This window comes from Mobula birostris, chromosome 4 (assembly GCF_030028105.1).
Source record: "Mobula birostris isolate sMobBir1 chromosome 4, sMobBir1.hap1, whole genome shotgun sequence".
In the NCBI taxonomy this organism is placed as follows: domain Eukaryota; kingdom Metazoa; phylum Chordata; class Chondrichthyes; order Myliobatiformes; family Myliobatidae; genus Mobula; species Mobula birostris.
In genome coordinates, this window is record NC_092373.1 from 35,450,127 (window position 1) to 35,472,521 (window position 22,395).

General features: G+C 40.7%; 1 protein-coding gene across 8 annotated transcripts in view; it reads right to left on the minus strand.

The window, feature by feature from the left end:
• vwa5b2 (von Willebrand factor A domain containing 5B2) overlaps positions 1–22,395 on the minus strand; it is a 171,446-nt gene that overhangs the window by 94,356 nt on the left and 54,695 nt on the right. For 7 of the 8 annotated variants that reach the window (XM_072255145.1, XM_072255143.1, XM_072255138.1 and 4 more), the window contains 3 exons: positions 9,262–9,475; positions 3,949–4,110; positions 1,508–1,724 (listed from right to left, as the gene is read on the minus strand). In XM_072255145.1, the coding sequence (XP_072111246.1) occupies positions 1,508–1,724; positions 3,949–4,110; positions 9,262–9,400 (518 nt within the window). In that variant the 5' untranslated portion in view covers positions 9,401–9,475. Of the gene's footprint in view, positions 1–1,507; positions 1,725–3,948; positions 4,111–9,261; positions 9,476–11,820; positions 11,881–22,395 lie in introns of those variants that run through there. The other variant, XM_072255141.1, reaches the window with a different exon arrangement.

Sequence of the window (22,395 nt, forward strand, 5' to 3'; positions counted from 1 at the left end):
GGAAAGTGAAGGGGGAGAGAAGGATTAGTAGGTTAAAAGGTGCATAGCATTGCTGTACTGTGCCATAATAATTTCTGTTCTACATTATGTTCCATACAGAACATTTCAAAAGATATGGACCAACAACTCAACTGGGAGCATATTACAATAAATATATTATCTTTACCTCATAACCATTTCAACTCCCTGGGTGTCAATATCCCTGAAGGTCTAACCTGGGCCTAACATATCGATGCAGCTACAAACAAGGTACAACAGCGGCCATATTTCATCAGGGGTTTGAGAAGATTTGGGATATCACCAAATACACTCAAAACTCTCTACAAATGTACCACGGAGAGCATTCTAACTGGCTGCATCAATGTCTGGTATTGGGGGGGGGGGGGGGGGGGGGAAGAGGGGCTACTGCACAGGATCAAATTAACCTGAAGAGAATTGTAAACTTAGTCAGCTCCATCATGAGCACTAGCCTTCGAGAATCCAGGACATATTCAAGTACAGATGCCTCACAATGGTGCAGTCCATCATTAATAACCTCCATCACCCAGGTCATGCCTTGTTCTCATTGCTGCCCTCGGGAAGGAGATACAGAAGTGTGAAGGCACACACTCAGTGATTCAGGAACAGGTCTGCCATCCAATTTCTGAATGGTCATTGAACCCATGAACACTACCTCACTACTTTTTCATTTCTATTTTTGCACTACTTAATTAACTATTTAAGATTGATATACTTACTGTAATTCAGTTTTTTTCTCTATTATTATGTATTGCATTGTACTGTTGGTGCAAAGTCAACAAATTTCATGACATATGCCAATGATATTAAACCTGATTCTGATTCTGACCCTAGTTAAGCTGGCCCATTAGTATTTTTGTGATTAAGAGAAGTCTTGTGATTATGAGAATAGGTTGAGCGAACTCGCCCTTTTCTCTTTGGAGCGACGGAGGATGAGAGGTGACCTGATAGAGGTGTACAAGATGATCAGAGACATTGATCGTGTGGATAGTCAGAGGCTTTTTCCCAGGGCTGAAATGGTTGCCACAGAGGACACAGGTTTAAGGTGCCGGGAAGTAGGTACAGAGGAGATGTCAGGGTTAAGTTTTTTACTCAGAGAGTGGTGAGTGCGTGGAATGGGCTACTGGCAACAGTGGTGGTGGAGGTGGATACAATAGGGTCTTTTAAGAGACTTTTGGATAGGTACATGGAGCTTAGGAAAATAGAGAGCTATAGGTAAGCCTAGTAATTTCTAAGGTAGGGACATGTCCGGCACAACTTTGTGGGCCAAAGGGCCTGTATTGTGCTGTAGGTTTTCTATGTTTCTAAGCTTATACTCATTTTCCCCAAAATCTCCTTATATGAATCTGTGTTGAAGTTTATTTGGTAACATTTCTCTGACCTCCTTTGGGTTGTTTTGCTACATGAAAGACTCCATGTAATGCAAATACCTAATGCGGTTGTCGTAGTACGAAATTGGCTTCAGGTGTTGTACCCCTTCAGGACTCACCGTTCTCCAGCACTTCTTGTAGACGCAACCTTCCCCTCATTTTTGCGTACCAGAGGCATAAACACAGGAGGAAACAGCACCTGCACTGTGCCATCCTGTTGTGTCTGAAGCTCCATTGTAGTGGTCAGGAATATCGCCATGGTTTCCAGAGAGCCAATCAGCCCAGTGCTAACAATGAAGGTGGTTCTGTCCATGTCTTCATCCAATATCAGGTGACCTGTGCACCAGCAGAGTGAAGACTCAAGTTCAGGATGGCAAGATATTTTTTATTTCAAAAGATGTAGAAAGTACACCTGGTTAAGAGAAATTAAGGATGTCCATTGAAATAAAACCACCTACCACAATTGCTTAGGATAGTGCTGACATTGGAGAAGGTTTAAAGGACGGTCATGAAAATGATTTCAGGTTTGAAAGGCTTGTCAAAAAGGAAGTGTTTGATGGATTTGGGCCTCTACTCACTGGAAGTCAGAAGAATGAGGGGTGACCTCATTGAAACCAATCAAGTGTTGAAAGGCTTTGATAGAGTAGATTTGTGAGAGGATGCTTCCTATGGTGGGGGAGAGTGTAAGACCAGAGGACACAGCCTCATAATAGAGGGATGTCCATTTAGAGCCGACATGAGCAGAGCTTGTTAGAATCTTGATTAGCCTGGGCATGAAGGGTTATGGGGAGAAGGCAGGAGATTGGAGCTGAGGGAAAATGGATCAGCCATGATAAAAATGGCGGAGGAGACTCGATGGGCCAGATGGCTTGATTTTGCTCTTAGATTTTATGGTCTTATGATGGTGTGGTGGAACAGTTCTTTCAATGGAAATAAAAGAGTAAAGGTAAATAAAATATTCAAGTACGTAGAATAAAGTCATCAGCAGTCTAAAATATTGGGTCTTGGATTTGTTTTGCTCTACAAGACAAGGGCTTTTATCTTACAGCTACATTTATTCTCTCTAAGCAAGGCACAAAATTCGCTAAAACATTGGATCTACTGAGGTAATGGAAGAAAAAACATTGCAGGATGGGCATGTGATCTAATCCATTAGTTATTGACCGAAGTTTAAAGATACCCACTTCTTTTGGACAGTTGTAAGCCAATTTCCTTGAGATACAACACTGATTTACCAATTAAAACCTTTTTTTTTAAACTTAAACATCTAGCGTGGAAGATGGAAATAGTGGACAAGTGGTGAGGGCAGTGTTCTTTTGAAAACAGAGTAATAATTATTTAGATATTGTGGAAGGAACAAGAGTTCATAATAAATATGTTTAGAAGATGCAAATCATTTGTTCATATTTGTTTACAATTTTTCCATCAAAAAGTTATGAATTCATATTTTGTAATGTCACCCTGGTACTGAGGTAATTTATATTTGAGGTTTGTAGTAATATGATCAGACTTGGATCCTGTGGTTTTGAACCTGTCACGTGTATAAAATTGCATTATCCATCTCAATGAATTCCTGCACTTCTCTCAGTTAGGAAGGGCATACACCTGTATATACTCTCTCCTGTGCTTCTTGGGTTATTTCTTCTGGGAAGTACTTTCAGTTTCAGTGGGCGTTGTATTGTGTGAACTTCCTAAAATAGTCCCAGCTAGCATAAGTTTTCTGGACTGGTAATATTGTTAATTTTGAGGATGAAAATATCCACAGAGAACAAATTTTGCCATTTGATCAAGAATTGAGTTGAGAGATAATAGCTGATTTACATAAAGGGTTTATACAAAAAAACTGATTATTTAACATGTGTGATTCAATTTATTTAGTTGTAATATCCTGTTAATGAAAAATAGCTCATTTGTTAAAACTCATACTGATCCATTCAGATCAGATCAGAGTTGAGGCCAAAATTCAGATCATGATTTGTTCAGACTGTTCTTTTTACTAAAGCTCTGATCAATGATGTGTTTTAAACTGGAACAGTGTGTTTTCTTTCCAGTGCTGATTCATTGCCATATCTGCAGCTGAATCATTACCATACCGGCACATGCAAATGTTTTAAGCAATAATCATGTATATGCAAGATAACTTATTAAGCTTAAAGAAGGGAATTTTCATAATCCCCAAGCTATAGCTCCAACATTTTAGTAGTGAATTTTGAACTTTAACTTGATGCAAATCAATCATTCAGATGGCTAAAGCAATTTTAGACATACTCTATTAAATATTTATCAGGGAGAACTAATTCAATAAGAAGAGTGTTGTCCTTAGCTCTTTGAAACTCCTATTAAGAAAGATACTTATTGGTTATGTCTTGGGGTACTTGTTAGACAGTAAACGCGAGGTTATTAAGAAGGCAGAAAAAAAAATCCAATTCAATTGTCCAAGTACAAAAGTATGCACCACTTTAAACTAACTTTTGGATAACTGAGAGGCTCCAGAAACTTTATTTAAAAGGACTGATCAGAATAGAGCAAGTGTGGAGAGTATCCTGCTGCTTGCACTTACCTTTGCTACATTGAAGTGCCAGGTTGGAGCAGCTGTAGCATTCAAAACAGCAATCTTCAGCTCTTGCCCGGTTCTTTACCTGGGTGGTTACTAGCCTTCCTGCTGTCAAAGCTTCAAAGTCAGCCACCACCTCTGACTCGTCCAACAGGTAAACAAATACACCTGGAAGAATCATGGCTTTCTTAAAATACAGTGCCTATAAAAAGTATTCAAACACCGCACACCCCCTTCCCCCGAAGTTCTCAGGTTTTATTGTTTTACAACATTGAATCACAGTGGAGTTAATTTGGCTTTTTTTGACACTGATAAACAGAAAAAGACTCTTATCATGTCAAAGTGAAAATAGATCTCTACAAAGTGATCTAAATTAATTACAAATATAAAACACAAAATAATTGATTGCATATGTATTCACCTCCTTTAATATGACACACCAAGTCATCACTGGTATATTCAACTGGTTTTAAAGACACATAATTTGTTAAATGGAGATCATCAGTGTACAGTCAAGGTTTCAATTGATTGTAGTAAAAATGCACCTGGATCTGGATGGTCCAACTGCTGGTGAGTCAGTACCCTGGCAAAAACTTGACATGAAGACAAAAGAACACTCCAAGCAACTCCGCGAAGAGGTTATTGAAAAGCACAAGTCATGAGATGGATACAAGAAAATTTCCAAGTCACTGAATATCCCTTGGAGTACAGTTCGGCCAATCATCAAGAAATGGAAACAACATGGCACAGCTGTAAATCTGCCTAGAGCAGGCTGTCCTCAAAAACCAAATGACTGTGCAAGAAGGGGACTAGTGAGGGAGGCCACCAAGAGACCTATGACATCTCTGCAGGAGTTCCAGGCTTCAATGCCTAAGATGGGAGAGACTCCGCATACAACAGCTGTTGCCCGGGTGCTTTGCAAGTCACAGCTTTATGGGAGACTAGCAAAAAGAAAGCCACTCTGGGGAAAAAAACTCACATGAAATCTCGGCTAGAGTTTGCCAGATGGCATGTGGGAGGCTCCAAAGTCAGCTGGAAGAAGGTTCTATGGTCTGATGAGACTAAAATTGAGCTGTTTTGCCATCAGACTAAATAATGCACATCATCAAAAACACACTATCCTACCATGAAGCATGGTGGTAGCTGCATCATGCTGTGGGGATGCTTCACTGCAGCAGGCCCTGGAAGGCTTCTGAAGGTAGAGAGTGAAATGAATGCAGCAAAATACAGAGAAACCCTGGAAGAAAACTTGATGCAGTCTGCAAGAGAACTGCGACTTGGGAGAAGATTTGTTTTCCAGCAAGACAGTGACCTCAAGCATAAAGCTAAAGCTACATAGGAATGATTCTAAAGCAACAAAGTTAAAGTCCTGGTGTGGACATGTCAGAGTCCAGACTTCAATCTAATTGAGAATTTGAGGGTGGACTTGAAAAGGGCTGTTCACTCACAATCCCCATGCAATCTGACAGAGCTTGAGTAATTTTGTAAAGAAGGATGGGGAACAATTGCAGTGTCTAGATGTGCAAAGTTGATACAGACCTTTCCACACAGACTCAAGGCTGAATTGTTGCCAAAGGTGCATCTATTAAATACTGACTTGAAGGAGGTGAGTAATTATGCAATCAATTATTTTTTTTATTTGTAATTAATTTAGACCACTTTGTAGAGAACTATTTTCACTTTATCACAAAAGAGTCTTTTTCTGTTGATCAGTGCCAAAAAAGACTAAATTGAATCCACTATGATTCAATGTTGTAAAACAATAAAACATGAAAACTTTTGGGGGGGGTGGTGAATACTTTTTATAGGCACTGTAATTTTACTTGATACAGTAAAAGCAATATTTTCAGATAGATCTTAAGAATTAAGGATTATCTTTATTTGCCATATACATTTACATGAATTTGCTGTGGTCAGGGCATGACATGCAACAAAAACAACAACGTTCAATAATTTTAAAGAATATAGAATTATACAGAATAAAGTTAGAGATTGAAGTACAGATATAGAATAAATACATAAATACCAACATGTATTTTCACTTTAAACAGCATTATAAAAGTGGCTTAAACTGTTTAACGTGCAGTAATGGAGGGTAATAGAATGGGTGGGGAGTGTAACTGGAATGATTAATCAGGTTAATTGTCTGGGGGAAGAAACTTTTGAAATGGTGTGAAGTTTTGATTTTGTTTTAATAGCCCTGTAGAAGCTTTCCAGAAGGAAGATTTTGGAAAAGCGAGATTTCAGGGTGGGTCATGTCTGTAATGATTTTTCCTGCCTGCTCCTTTGTCCTGGACACATACAAGTCCTGCAGTCATGGCAGAGTCCAGCCCGTGACTTTTTCTGACTTGCAATTCACTACGCTTTTTTGTACATAGTGAGATGATGCTGTACCAAACCAGACAGTAATGGCTGATGTGAGGGTGCACTCTACGATGGCAGTGCAGAATTGCACCAGTATGCTATTAAAATTAACTGATAAAGTATAAGCTTTGAGTAACAACAAAGCATAAACAGTCAGTGGTGACTACATAAAGAATACCGCCAGAAAAAACCTTCAGAAGTTCTGCTTTGTGGACTTACACTTTCCAGCCTCTGGTGCAGCTTAGTTCCCTTAATGTGTCCTACAATAGGTCTGATTGGTAAGTTGTTCATCCAATCAGATCAAAGAACTTTCACAGACAGGAGAGCCTGAATTACAAGCAAAATCAGTGATTTCCAAGTGCTTCCATCTGCAAGGACTATAATAGCAGAGCATGTGAAGGAGGGCATTACCTGTGGCAGTGACATTTAACCATGCCAACGCAAGCATCAGGATTTGCAATCAACTCTATTAGGTAGTCATGGTGAATCATTAAGTTCTGAGTCAAATTCTGGTGCATTCTGAGGGACATGAGAACTAAAAGTCACAGATAGAAAAGAAATGAATAATGTAATCCCTGCCCAGCTGCATTGGTTTATTAATGATGGAATTACTATCTCTATTTGTTTATTAATTCAATATGCAAAGCATGTTTTGCTAATTCTTGTCAACAGATATCTCAATAATACTTTGCCCTATGTTCATTTAAGCAAAACTCGGGAGCATGACAACAGGAGAATGGATTTTTCTTGCTCCGAAGAGCAAAATACACACAGTGGCCACTTTATTGGGTGCACCTGCACACCTGTTTGTTAATACAAATATCTAATCAGCCAATCATGCTGCAGCAACTCAATGCATAAAAACATGCACACAGACAACATAGAGAGGCTCAGTTGTACGAGGGGTGATTGATAAGTTTGTGGCCTAAGGTAGAAGGAGTCAATTTTAGAAAATCTAGCACATTTATTTTTCCTACATTTACACACTTAGTCCAGCGGTCATGGAGCATACGGATCCCATCTTTGTAGAAGTCAGCGTCTTGGACCTCCAGAAATGGTCCACAGCAGGGATGATTGATAAGTTTGGGGCCTAAGGTAGAAGGAGATGAGTTATTAATTTCAAACTTTCTGCATTTTCACTCAAAGAGTTGAACTGCACACGCATGTAACGAGAACTGTATAATTCATCTCCTTCTACCTTAGGACACAAACTTATCAATCGTCCCTGCTGTGGACTACCTGGAGGTCCAAGAGCCTCTCGTTACATGCACGTGCAGTTCAACTCTTTGAGTGATAATGCAGAAAGTTTGAAGTTAATAACTCATCTCTTTCTACCTTAAGCCACAAACTTATCAATCACCCCTGCTGTGGCCCACTTCTACAAAGAAGGGATCCGTATGCTCCACAACCGCTGGACTAAGTGTGTAAATGTAGGAGGGGACTATGTCGAAAAATAAATGTGCTAGGTTTTCTAAAATTGACTCCTTCTACCTTAGTCCACAAACTTATCAATCACCCCTCGTAGTTCGAACCAAACATCAGAAAGGGGAAGAAATGTGACCTAAGTAACTTTGACCATGGAATGACTGTTGGTACGAGACGCGGTGGTTTGAGTATTTCAGAAACTGCTGATCTCCTGGGATTTTTGCGCATAACAGTCTCCAGAGTTTAAAGAGAATGGTGCGAGAAATACAAAAAAAGTTCAGTGGGTGGCAGTTCTGTGGGCGAAAATGCCTTGTTAATAAGAAACTTCAGACTGCACAAGCTGATGTGAAGGCAACAGTAACTCAAATAACCATATATTTTCATCTGTAGTATGCAGAAGCACATCACCACACATCGAACCTCGAAGTGGATGACCTATAGAAGCTGAAGACCACAAACACAAACTCAATGGCAACTTTATTAGGTACCTAATAAAGTGGCCACTAAGTATAGATAGATAATCAGTTAATTCACTCTTAAGAGACTAGAAGTAGAAAAATACATTTCCCTGACTGAAACATTCGTCAGAACTTTGTAATTTGCTGGATTTTCATCATCAGTCCCATACCCCTCTATGTTTGCACACTCAGTTATAAATACCAGGGTATTCGTATTGAGAAGTGTTTTCAGGACAAGAATTCTCTCGTTTCTCTGAAACTCATTTGCATAACAACAAATATGCATAGTGCCATGAACCAATGCAACCAGCTAATCTTCCTTTAATGCAATATAAAAGAGAGATTTTGCTATATGAGTTGTTTTTCTATATTCAAGAGCAGTAATAAATTGGACAGATACATGGATGGGAGGTGTATGGAGGGATATGGTCTGTGTGCAGGTCAGTGGGACTGGGCAGAAAATGGTTCAGCACAGCCAAGAAGGGGCAAAAGGCCTGTTACTGTGCTGTAGTTTTTCTATGGTTTCTAATTTAGCCCTTGATTAATGCTGATAAAATTTCATTTATCACAAAAAAATAAACATTTTGATTTGATTAACTAGCCTACCATGATTTTAAATGAATGAAAATGGCTTCAGAGCCAACTATTTACTGTTTGAGTTGGTATATAGCAGTTTCTTATACATTGAAAAGAGTAACATTCAAAAGTTTTTGAAGTGTGTCAATCGAATATACTGATACAAGAGTTTAATTTGTTGAGTTTTACCATGTTTTGCAGACTGTCAAAGGTAATTAATTTTAGCTGGGGTGCCCCCCGTAGGAGCTAGACAGCTTCCAGTATGATATTTCTTAACGAGTGTAAGATGTGAAAAGAGAGTTTACATTGAATGTTACTGGTATTTAAAACAATGCTATCACTTACACTGATTTGATTGACTCCAGTCAAATTATAACAAACAAACCAGCCATACTCTTGTCTCTGGTATTATATATACTCTTGTGTTCCTTAATGCCAAATAAACTTTGAATTTTGTATTTAAGGTTGCATTTTCATTAGATATTCAGTAGCTTACCTTCTACCGGTACATTTTCTGGGTTGGTATAGGTGAGGCTCGTGGATATCCTGAGGGAGAAACCATTCGTGCAGGCTCTGATACTGGATGCATTTAAAGGGAGAGGTGTCCATGTCGACTGGTTTAACAATCCTGGCATTGTGTTCAGCTGAGCCTTGAACAACTCTTAAAATGTATAGTGCAGCACACGCAGATCACATGAAGTCAGAAATATCTGTGGAAAGATATATAAAAATAAAAGTTGAGTTCGACTTTGGCATTTAATAATATTACTATTAAATAAATAATTGTTTGAATGATTAAAGTATCCTACTAGTAAATGTCAAATATGACAAATTGTAAGGCATTGTTTTGTCCATCTCTAAACTCCTCAAACATGGCATATGTACTCATTGCATTACAATGTGCTGTGGGCAAACAAAATATGGTCTTTGTAGCATGGTCTTTAGTATGATAGTGCAGTGATCAAAATGGGGAATTGTATGTAACAACAGAATAGATAAATTGAACTTTACATTTCTTTTAAACATTGGAGAAAACGGTTGAGACTTTAAAATGCTTCCTTGTACAAGAGAAAAATCACAATGGCTTTAAAATTAAGTGACATCTTATTAATTACTATTTTGTATCATTGGAGTCATTCTTTTACAATTGCTGATGTAATATTTCACTGCCGTACTTCCCACAGACTCTTGCTAGTTTTTGCTGGTTGAAATGTTAAATCGTTTCTCTATTAACCTTTAGTTTTGAAATATGACACTTCAGAGATTCAGCCACTTCAAATCTAGGTTATAGTGTATGGAATGATAAATAGAGATATTTCCAAATTTCAATCACAGAATGACATCTGGAGAGGAACTGTGTTGTTTACTTGTCTGTCAGTAATTAACAATAACACCAACACTTAATTTCATTTGACAGATAAATCTGCACAACCACTGTTATGCATTCTCATTTTGTTTCTTTAATAAACATATTTCAGTTTTGAACTTAACCTAGATGGTGCATTTTGCATCCTCTGGATTACCCTGGGAGGTCAGGTGTAACAGAAGCTCTTCTCCCTAGCCTTGCTGGTGATTGGGTAACATACTGATTGAGTCAAAGAGACCAGAAAATCTGCAGATTCTGGAAATCCAAGCAACACACCCAAAATGCTGGAGGAAATCCTCAGGCCAGACAGCATCTACAGAAAAGAGTAAACAGTCGTTGTTTCAGGCTGAGACCCTTCATCAGGACTGGGGGAAAAAAAGATGAGAAGTCAGACCAATAAGGTGGGGGGAGGGGAAGAAGTACAAGGTGGTAGGTGATAGGTGAAACCGGGAGAGGGGGAGGGGTGAAGTAAAGAGCTGGGAAGTTGATTGGTGAAAGAGATACAGAGCTGGAGAAGGGGGAATCTGATAGGAGAGGACAGAAGGCCTTGGAAGAAAAGGAAGGAGGAGTACCAGAGGGCGGTAATGGGCAGGTCAGGAGATAAGGTGAGAGAGGGAAAAGGGAATGGGGAATAGTGAAGGAGATGGATGGGGGATGGCGGGGGACAATTACCGAAAGTTTGAGAAATCAATGTTCATGCCATCAGGTTGGAGGCTACCCAGACGGAATATAAGGTGTTGCTCCTCCAACCTGAGGGTGGCCACATTGTGGCAGTAGAGGAGGCCATGGACTGACATGTGGATTGGTTTACTGACATTCTGATTGAGTTTAAGATCTCTGACTCAGACTGAATGAATGGAAGGTAATATGTTGATATATTTTCAGCACCCACACCCCAAGGTCATCATAGCCATGAAGCTTTCAAAAGCCATCTCTTCCTGCTGCACATTAAACTGAGAGGGATCTAGACTAGCCCAGTAGAATAATCTATTCACATCTTCTAAAGTGGAATCTGAGCAGGTCTGTTTCTAAGAGAAATGGGTAAATTGGTTAATTATTGTCACATGTAGTGAGGTACAGTGTAAAACTTTGTTCTGCAGGCTGATTATTTCATTACGACAGTACATGAGGCAGTACAAGGGAAAACAAATCAGAATGCAGAATAAAGTGTTGCACTAACAGAGAAAGTGCATTGCAAGCAAACAATAAGAAGCAAGATCATAACCAGGTAGATTATGAGGCCAAGAGTCCATCTTACTGTTCAATGGTCTTATAATAGTGGGACAGGAGCTGCCCTTGAGCATGGTGATGTGCGCTGGAAGACTTTTATATCTTCTATTCGATGAGAGGGAGGAGAGAGAATTGTTTGATGCTTTACAGAGGCAGTGAGAAGTGCAGACAGTGTCCATAGAGGGGATGCTGGTTTCTGTGATGTGCTGAGATGTGTCCAAAGCACTCTACAGGTTTTTTTGTGGTTTTTAGTTGCCATAACAAGCCATAATGCATCTGGATAAGATGCTTTCTGCGGTGCATCAATTAATGTTAGTGAAATTCAAAGGGAGCATGTCAAATTTCTTTAGCCTCCTGAGGATGTAGAGGTGCTGCTGAGATTCCTGATCACGTTGTCTTTGTAATTGGACCAGGACATACTATTGGTGATGTTTATCGTACTTCTTATGCTACCCCCACCTTCTTATTCTGGCTTCTTCCCCCTTCCTTTCCAGTCCTGATGAAGGATTTCAGCCTGAAACGATGACTGTTTATTCATTTCCACAGATGCTGCCTGTCCTGCTGAGTTCCTCCAACATTTTATGTGTGTTATTCGGGATTTCCAGTATCTTCGGAAGTCTTGTGTTTGTGGGGTACTCATTCCTAAGTCTAGAAGTTGGAGATGAGTCTGGTTGGAATTATAATGTAGAAAACTGAGGTGTAATCAATATACAACAGTCTAATCTCTGTGCCTTTACTATCCAGATGCTTCTGAGATGAGTGTAGTACCAGTTGAAAGTGTCTACCATGGACATGTTTCTGCAGCAGGCAAATTGCCGTGGGTCAAGGTTGAAACATAGTTTGAAATTTCCCTAACATTACATTTGTCTTTGCCTGTCTCGGGCAGTGTAAACGCATGGGAAGAGATAACAAATTTTCTCCATTACTTTCAACTATATGGACATACAGGCAGACAAATTAGAAGCAGATTTAACCCCTTTATTCCTCAGGCATCCACCCTAGTTACACTAGGGCTGGTCTAATTTCCTTCTCATTACTTTATTCCTTTTTATCCATCATAACTTTTTAATACCATAGTCATCAAGAGTCTACCTACCACTCTCTTAAATACTCAAAGACACCACTTCCCCCATACTTTAAGGAAGAGAGATCCAAAGTCTCAGGACAAAATATTTTGCTTCATCCATGACTTTTCCAGCAGCCCAGTTGAGCCAGGAATGGGAGGGGAGGCTACTCATAGGCCTGTGAGTGAGATTCAGAAAAGGAGCAATCATGGGCTTTCGCAGTTTTTCTGGCAGCCTAGTCGAACCAGGAATGAGAGAGGAGGTTACTCACAGGTCCGTGAGTGAGATTTCAAAAGGGAGATCTGTGGGTGAGATTTGAAAAAGGAGTGTTCACAGGCATTCAGCTTTTTCCAGCAGCCCAATCAAATTGTGTTTCAATAGCAAGGGCAAATAAAAATAAGGCAGGGACAAGTGGAGCGCCCATTGTGTGAGTGGACCAGTGTTGGAGTGGACAGGCTTCGGCTCCTCAGGCTTGGGCAAGATAAGTACCTGGTAAATTTCTTCTTCTTCACTCTTCCTCTGTTAGTACATATTTACTGCAGTGAGGATGGCTCAAGGGGCTGTGTTGTGTTCTTTGTATGCGATGTTGGAATTCTGGGAGACTTCCAGCATCCCAGATAACCACATCTGCACCAGGTGCACCGAGTTCCAGCTCCTCAGAGAACGTGTTAGGGAATTGAAGCTGCGGCTTAGTGACCTTCGGCTCCTACAGGAAACTGAGAAGGTGACAGATAGGAGCTACAGGGCGGTGGTCACCCCCAAGTTGCAGGAGGCAGGTATCTGGGTGACTGTCAGGAGAGGGAAAGGAAATGGGCAGCCAGTGCAGAGTACTCCTGTGGCCATTCCCCTCAATCATAAGTATACCGCTTTGGACACTGTGGGGTTGGATGACCTACGAGGGAGAAGTCGTAGCAGTCGGCTTCTGGTGCTGCAGCTCAGAAGGGAAGGGGGTGTGGGGGGAGAAGAGGACCGCAGTAGTAATAGGAGATTCCATAGTCAGAGGAACAGACAGGAGATTCTGTGGATGTGATAGTCACCCCTATAGTACAATTCCTCTCAGGTGCCAGGGTCAAGGGCATCTCAGATCAGGTCCACAACATTCTAAAGCGAAGGTGAGCAGCCAGAAACCCTGGTACATATTGCCACCAATGACATAGGTAGGAAAAGGGAGGAGGTTCTAAAGAGTGAATTTCGGGATCCAGGTAGAAAGCTGAAAAGCAAGACCACCAGGATAGCAGTCTCTGGATTGCTGCCTGTGCCACGCGGCAGTGAAGGTAAGGATAGTACGATTTGGCAAATGAATGTGTGATTGAGGAAATGGAGCAAGGCCAGTGTTTCAGATTTCTGGACCATTGGAATCTCTTATGAACCTGAGGGGGACCAGTATCCTCGAGGGTGGATTGGCTTAAACTGTTGGGAAGGATTTAACTAAATTGGCAGGAGGATGAGAAACGGAGTGATAGGGCAGTTGGTATACAAGCAGAGACAGTGCTTAGTGAGACTGTCAGGAAGGACGGGCAGATGACAGAGCAAAAGTCAGTGAAATGAACTGCAGTGCACAGGACTGAAGCTGTGATATTGGAATGCACACTGTATATGAAATAATGTAGCTGATCTTGTGCATCTGGAAATTGGCAGGTATGACATTTTGGGCATCACTGAGTCATTGCTGAAAGGATACTAAAATGTATCGAAAGGACAGGCAGGTAGGCAGAAGATATGGCATGGCTCTATTGGTAAAAAATGAAGTCAAAACCTTAGAATCCTGTTGAAAATTTTCTTTGCAACCAAACAGCACCAAATTACATGCAGCTAGTTGACAACCTGAATCAAGTATACAAAACCACGAAGTGCAACATGTCACTAAAGATTCATTTTCTGCATTCTTATTTAGATTTTTTCCCTGCAAATCTTGATGAGCATGTTGAAAGGTTTCACCAGGACATCGTGATTATGGTGAAACAGTGTCAGGGCAACTAGAATCCATCAGTGCTGGCTGATTATTGTTGGACACTAAACAGAGGAGCCTCAGCTACTGCGAACAAATGAAAATCTTCAACGAAACATTTTTAGCTTAGTTGAACGATTGCAAAGCATCAGCACCATTATGCAATTAAACACATTATATTCAATAAAAGTGAATATTTTGTTTCTCCAAATCCCTAGGTGATACAAATAGTCTGAAATCACATTTGTGCTCAGCTTCAAGTGGTCTATAATAAACAAAAAAAATTCAGAGGAAGCAACATTTCCAAAAAAATTTGTTGTCCATTCCAGTGAAAATGGCCCAGATAGTGACCAGTAGACATACAAAACCCAATGGAGATAACACCAAGGAAAGAAAACAACGTGTCTCTATCTGGCTGCTCCACCTTCAGTCCAATACAATACAGCTACAGAGACATCTGTGAGGGCTCTTTATAAAAGCACTCTAATCAGTTCCAATCCACTGGTCTTTCTCAATATTTCACTTTTTTTGTGTTTGTTGTATTTATTCATTCACAAGATGTGGGTATCAACCCTGTCTTCATCCCTCATTGCCTGAGCTGAGGAGAGAGATTAAAGTCAATCATATTGGTGGGTCTACGTCATGAGTACACCAATCATGATAAAGCCAGAAAACCTCCTTCCTCACAGATGATTTATGAACAACGTGGGTTACATGAGTTGATGGTTTCATAACTTTTTCTTTAAACTACTAATGCATTTAGTGACATGAATTAGAATTCCCCAACTGTCAAATTTGATCAATTTCTTGAGCAAAGGTAGTGTACAATGCTTAACAGAGATAGCCCATCTGTACTGGGCTGCAATCATCGCTGTTCTTCTGTATGCTTCTGACAATGGGCACTTCAAAGAGCTGGAGTTATACCAACAATATCGTCTCCACAGACTCTTCCAAGTTCACTTTCAGCTAATGAAGTGAGGGTAGGACAGATCATGAATACTAGAACCAATCAGGAATAAAAGAAAAAGTATGTACCTGCAGTTGGAGAAGGTATGGAAGGTCCCCAATAAATACATTGCTTCAGTATTTACCATTGAAAGGGACCTTGCCAAATGTGAAGTCGGCACAGTGTGCTGAGAAACGTCAAGGTTAAGAAAAAGGATGTGTTGGAACTTTTGAAAAACTTTAGGACAGGTAAAACTCATGGTCAGACGGGATATACACCAGATACTATGGGAAGTGAGGATAGAGATTGTGGTGCCATTGGCAACGATCTTCACATCCTCCTTGTCACAGGAGTAGTACTAGAGGATTAGAGAGTGGCAAATATTATTCCTCTGTTCAAGAAAGGTAACAGAGATAATCCTGGGAATTGTGGACCAGTGAGTCTTACCTTTGCGGTGGGCAAACTGTTGGAGCAGATTCTTAGAGAGAGGATTTACGAGCATTTGGAGAAGCAATAGGGATAGTCAGCCTGGCTCTGTGAGGGGCAGATTGCATCTCATGAGCCTGACTGATTTATTTTTTTTTTTATTTTTTTTTTTTTTTTTTTTTAAAGAGGAAGTGATGAAACAAATTGATGATGGCAGAGTGGTGAATGTTAGGTACAGCATCTGGGTATTAGATAGGCATTCATCAAGTTTCCCCATGGTATGCTCATTCATAAAGTCAGGAGACATGGGATCCATGAAAACTCAAATCCACACAGCAAAGTTTATTACTCACAGAAGGCAAAGGGTGGTAGTAGATGGATTGTATTCTGTCTGGAAATCTGTGCCTGGTAGTGTTGTGCAGGGATCTGTTCTGCGAACCCTGATCTGTGTGTTTTTTTACATATGACCTTGATGAGGAAGTGGATAGGTAGGTTAGCAAGTTTGCAGGTTTCATGAAGGTTGGTGGTGTAAAAGGTTGTCATAGGTTACAATGGGTCATTGACAGGATTGCAGAGCAGGTTTGACAAGTGGCAGATACGGTTCAAGCCAGAACAGTGTGAAGTGATTGGCTTTGGAAGGCCAAACTTGAAAGCAGGGTACAAGGTTAATGGCAGGATTCCTACCCGTGTAGGAACAGAGAGGTCTTGGGGTCCACATTCTCAGATCCCTCAAAGTTGCCACGCTGGTTGATAGGGTGGTTAAGGAGACATATGGTGTGCTGGCCTTCAATAGTTTCAGGACTGACTTCAAACACCATGAGGTAATATTGCAGTTCTATAAAACCCCGATTAGACCACACCTGGAGTATTGTGTTCATTTCTGGTTGCCTATTTATAGGAAGGGTGTGGATGTTTCAGAGAGGGTATGGAAGAAGCTAACCAGCATACTGCCTGGATTAGAGAACATGTCTCATGAAGAAAGGGTGGGTGAGCTAGAGAAAAAGAAGATGATAGAAGATTTGATAGAAGTGCATAAATTGATCCGGGACAACGATAGAGTGGACAGCCAGTACCTTTTTCCCGGGTAACAATGGCTAATATGAGAAGACAGAAAATTAAAGTGAACAGCAGAAACTATCAGGGGGATGTCAGAGGTAAGTTTTTTTTATTAACACAGAGAGTAATAAGTACCTGAAACACATCACTGGGGGTGTTGGTAGACGCAGATATATGAGGAACTCTTAAGACAGGCTCATGGATGAAAGACAAATTGAGTGCTATGTGGGAGGGAAGGGTTCAATTTATCTTGCAGTAGGATAAAAGGTCAGCACAACACCATGGGCCGAATGGCCTGTACTGTGCTGTACTGGTCTATGTTCGATGTTTTAATGCCAGCATCCAAAACAAACAACCTCCCCAACAGTAGGACCCTGATTACACTCCATCGAGTAAGCCACAGCATTTCCAACAAACTTCTAAACAGATACTCCATTCAACACTCTGCCAGGGGGTGGGAAGAAGGCAGGCAAAGAGATGTTCTCAAAGCCTCCTTGAAGAGATTCAGAATCCCAATCTTGGAAATGCTGGCCCATGAATGTTCAAAGTGAAGAATAGGTGTTCCAACTGACATTAAGAACCTGGTCCCCATTTGTCAGGAGCACAGAGAAGCCCAATATAAGTGGAGAAAGGATCTCACTAATTACCTGCCAGTCCACCCCATAAAATACATTTCACCCCACATGTGACAGAATCAATGCTTCCCATATTGGTCCCATTAATCACCTCAGCACCAACATTTTGGTAGGACTAATCAAAATAGGACGTACATGGTAAATAGTAGGGCATTGAATAATGCAGTAGAACAGAGGGATCTAGGAATAATGGTGCATAGTTCCCTGAAGGTGGAATCTCATGTGGATAGGGTGGTGAAGAAAGCTTTTGATATGCTGGCCTTTATAAATCAGAGCACTGAGTATAGGAGTTGGGATGTAATGTTGAAATTGTACAAGGCATTGGTAAGGCCAAATTTGGAGTACTGTGTACAGTTCTGGTCACCGAATTATAGGAAAGATGTCAACAAAATTGAGAGTGTACAGAGAAGATTTACTAGAATGTTACCTGGGTTTCATCTCCTAAGTTACAGAGAAAGGTTGAACAAGTTGGGTCTTTATTCTTTGGAGCGTAGAAGGTTGAGGGGGGACTTGATAGAGGCATTTAAAATTATGAGGGGGCGGATAGATAGAGTTGACATGGATAGGCTTTTTCCATTGAGAATGGGGGAGATTCAAACAGGAGGACATGAGTTGAGAGTTAAAGGGCAAAAGTTTAGGGGTAACATGAGGGGGAACTTCTTTACTCAGAGAGTGGTAGCTATGTGGAACGAGCTTCCAGCAGAAGTAGTTGAGGCAGGTTCGATGTTGTCATTTAAAGTTAAATTGGATAGCTATATGGACAGGAAAGGAATGGAGCGTTATGGGATGAGTGCAGGTCAGTGGGACTAGGTGAGAGTAAGTGTTTGGCACGGACTAGAAGGGCCAAGATGGCCTGTTTCCGTGCTGTAATTTTTATATGGTTATAACTGGGATGAGAACAAGTCACTTTCAATCCAAAGAGCTACCTGAGAAATAAGATCAAAGCACTGCATATGTCTATAATGTGAGACTAGAGGAAAAGAAGATTTAAAAGGAACAGGAGGAAAGTAATTTACAGGTATTAGGAGGAAACAGCTCAAAATACCCACAAAAATTGGCTTGCCCCAGAAACATTAAAAACTGCAGATTTTTCTCATGGTATGATAATAACTCATTTTTTTTACAACTAAGTTTAGGGCAGCATTTCTTTAGTACTTCAGAAAATCCTCAACATTTTCTGAAAGTAATTTGAATTTATATTAAACACATAGCCTGAAAAGTGGCTTAGAGTAGGAGCCTGCAGACCTTACGCGCAGTCTTTACCCATGATGGCAGAAAAATCTAAAATAGGTTTCAACTTTAATGAGTAACAGGAACAAATTTAGATAAGTTCTGATTTGAAATGTTAACTCTGTTTTTCCTCTCCCCTGAATGTTCCCTAATCTGCTAAATGTTTAGTAAAGTAGTAAATATTTTAATATTGTCATATGTACATAAATATAGTGAAAATTTTGTCTTGCATACCATTCATACAGATAAATTCATTACAACAGCATTGTGTTAGTATAAGGTAAAATAACGGTGAGGAATAACTGTGAGGAGTGTCTGTGTTCTTGTACATGATTCTAGCTCCATAATCAAGTTCACAGACGACACCACGGTAGTTGGCCTGATCAGAGGGGATGACGAGACGGTTTACAGGGACGAGGTCCAGCACCTGGCAGCGTGGTGTGCCGAAAACAACCTGGCCCTTAATAGCCAGAAGACCAAGGAGACCATTGTGGACTTCAGGCATGCTAGGAGCCACGCTCATGTCCCCATCTACATCAATGATCTGTAGTGGAGCATGTATCAAGCTTCAAATTCCTTGGTGTCCACATTTCCAAGGATCTCACCTGGTCCCTGAACTCCTCCATCCTGATCAAAAAGGTGCAACAGCACCTTTATTTCCTGTGGAGCATCAAGAAAGCTCACCTCTGTCCCAGGGTACTGACAGACTTTTACCGCTGTACCTTTGAGAGCATACTCATTAACTACATCTCAATGCAGTATGGCAATTGTCCCGTATCGGACCGCAAAGCACTCCAGCGCGTGGTGAAAACTGCCCAGCGGATTATCAGCACCCAATTGCCCACCATTGAGAACATCTACCATAAACGCTGCCTGGGCAGGGCGAAAAGCATTATCAAGGATGCATCTCACCCTAACCATGGACTTTTTACTCTCCTCCCATCCGGTAGGTGCTACAGGAGTCTCCGCTCCCGCACCAGCAGGCACAGGAAGAGCTTCTTCCCTGAGGCTGTGACCCTGCTGAACCTCACATCACAGCACTAAGCAGTATTGCACCCATATCGGACTGTCTCAGTACTTTTATATTTGTGTGCTGTAGCACTTACTTTTTATTCGCAGTTATTTTGTAAATAACGCTATTCTTTGCATTTCTGGTGAGATGCTAAATGCATTTCATTGGCTTTGTATCTGTACCCGGCACAATGACAGTAAATTGAATCTAATCTAATCTAAAGTGTTATAGTTACAGAGAATGGGCAGTGTAGATAAACAATAAGGTGCAAGTTATTAAATACATTGTGAAGTTAGGAGTACATCTTTATGTACCTGGGCTATTCAATAGAATTTTAATAGCTGTTGTTGAGGCTCCTGGTATGCTTTCAGGCTTTTGATTCATTTACCCATTGGAAGGAGGGTGAGGAGAAGAGAGAACATCTGGGGTGCATGAAGTATTTGGTTACACTGGCTGTTTTACTTGGGCCAGGAGTTCCCAATCTGGGATTCACAGACCCCTCGGTTAATGGTAGGGATCCATGTCATAAAAAAAATTCGGAACCCATGACTTAGGCAGTGGGAAGAGTAAACAGAGTCCATGGAGAGGAGGCTAGTTCCCATGATATGCTGGGCTATGTCTACAAGTCTGCAGTTTCTCGCAGTCATAGGCAGAGCAGTTGCCATACCAAACGGTGCTGCAGCTGGATTGGATGGTTTCTACGGTGGACTGATAAAATTTGGTGAGCCTCAAAGTAGACATGCCATATTTCTTCAGCGTCCTGAGGAAATAGAGGCGCTGATGAGCGGCCTTGGCTATGGCATCAATGTGGTTGGGGTAGCACAGTAATATTCCCCCCAAAGGACTTTAAGCTCTCAATGCTCAGCACCATTGATGTAGACTGAAACCTGTGCACTGCCTGCCTTCCTGAAGTCAATAACCAGCTCGCTGTTTTTTTTTTCTTTTTTTGCTGATTTTTGAGGGAGAAGATCCAGCTTCAAAGGAAGGTGTTGTGTCCCAAGTCTTTGAGTTTGGGGATGAGCTTGCTTGGAATTGTAGTATTAAAGGCAGAGTTCTAGGCAATAAATAATAGTCTAATGTAGGTGTCTTTACTGTTCAGATGCTCCAAAGAGGAGTCTAGACCCAGAGAGACAACATCTGGAATAGACCTGTTTTGGTACTGTTAATTGCAGTGGATTGAGGCTGTCTGGGAGGTTGAAGTTAATATCTGCTATGACCAGCCTCTCAAAATACTTCATGATAGTGGATGTCAGAGCCAACAGGTGGTAGTCAATAAGGGACGTTACATTGTTTTTTCTTGGGTACCAGGATGATGGTCACCTTCTGAAAACAGCTGTAAGCCTTACATTGAAGCAGATTGTCTGCAAATAACTCCACCAGCTGATCTTTGTTTTAGCTTCAAATTTCCAATATCCTCAGTTCTTCTCAACAACATCAAATTGTTTGCTCCACTGGTGATAAAAAGGTACAACTGTACACACTTCTGTTAGGTACTGACTTCCTGTTACTGTGCATACCTCACACCAGATTTCTAATACTCCACTAAAAGGTTGATTTACATCCACCATCTGTTGCTTGATCATGAGTTCTCTCTTTTATCAAACTGAATAAAGTGCAAACACCTGATATCTCCACCAGGCTAAGTAAACCATTGCTAATTTGAGCCTGTCATTGTGCATAATTGAAGTTATATGAAAGGTCATCCGTGATTACTATTCAGTTAGTTGCCTAGCCCCGAGGATAGCAGGTAACATCAGCACACCAGGCACAGTTAATCTCTTTTTTTTTCCAGCCCTCATTTTTAAAAGATGAGTTAACAGTTGTAGACATACAGCTGATCCAACTGAATTTCAAATGGTCTATTTAAAATCATGAGGGAAGCAAACCATAAAGAGGGCATCTGTTCGTTAAATTAATGTGAAAACACCTTTTATATGACACATTTTAAATTTGTTTCACTTTAACCTTCCAGGTTTCTTCTAAATAGTAGGTTTTGTAGTAGAAAAGTTTAAGAGAAATTTGGATATGTACATGGATGGAAGAGGTATAAAGGGCTATGGTCCAGGTGCTGGTCGATGGGACCAGGCAAATTAATAGTTCGGATGGACTAGATGAACCAAAGGACTTGCTTTGGTGCTGCAGTATTCCAGGACTGTGACTCTAGATGCTCTTTGAACATAAAGATTTAACACAAACTGCTCTCATTTTAACAGCCTTTGAGTCAGAACATTACAAATGGACGTGAATCAAGGATGAGCAAACTTTAAAATGTTCTTCAGTGACAACATAATCTCTTCAGTAACTAGGAAATGCAAAGAGAAAAAAAATATACAATAGAGTCAAATTTGTTGCACATACTCGTTTTCCTTTGTTCAAACCAAATTGAAAATCTCAAATCGCATTGGGGTAGGGGCGGCAGATGGGCAAATCACTGCACACAGTCGAATTAAACAGCTTCACTTTCCAAGCCTCTGGAAAATCAGCAGCACCTCAAATTGGAGACAGTCACATCTCCAGACACAGCTGAGTAAATGTCCATGCTCAGGATGCAGCCCTCTCAGGGTCTTAAGAGCTGGCAGATTACATCAAAAATGTAGCCTTCTTAGGGGGCAAGTTATAAAGTTTATCGTCAAGAGTTTTACTGACTGCCAAATTTCACTGCATCTTTGCGCTCTTTGCTGTCTTAGTGACCGCCAAAAACATCTATCAATTTCTAC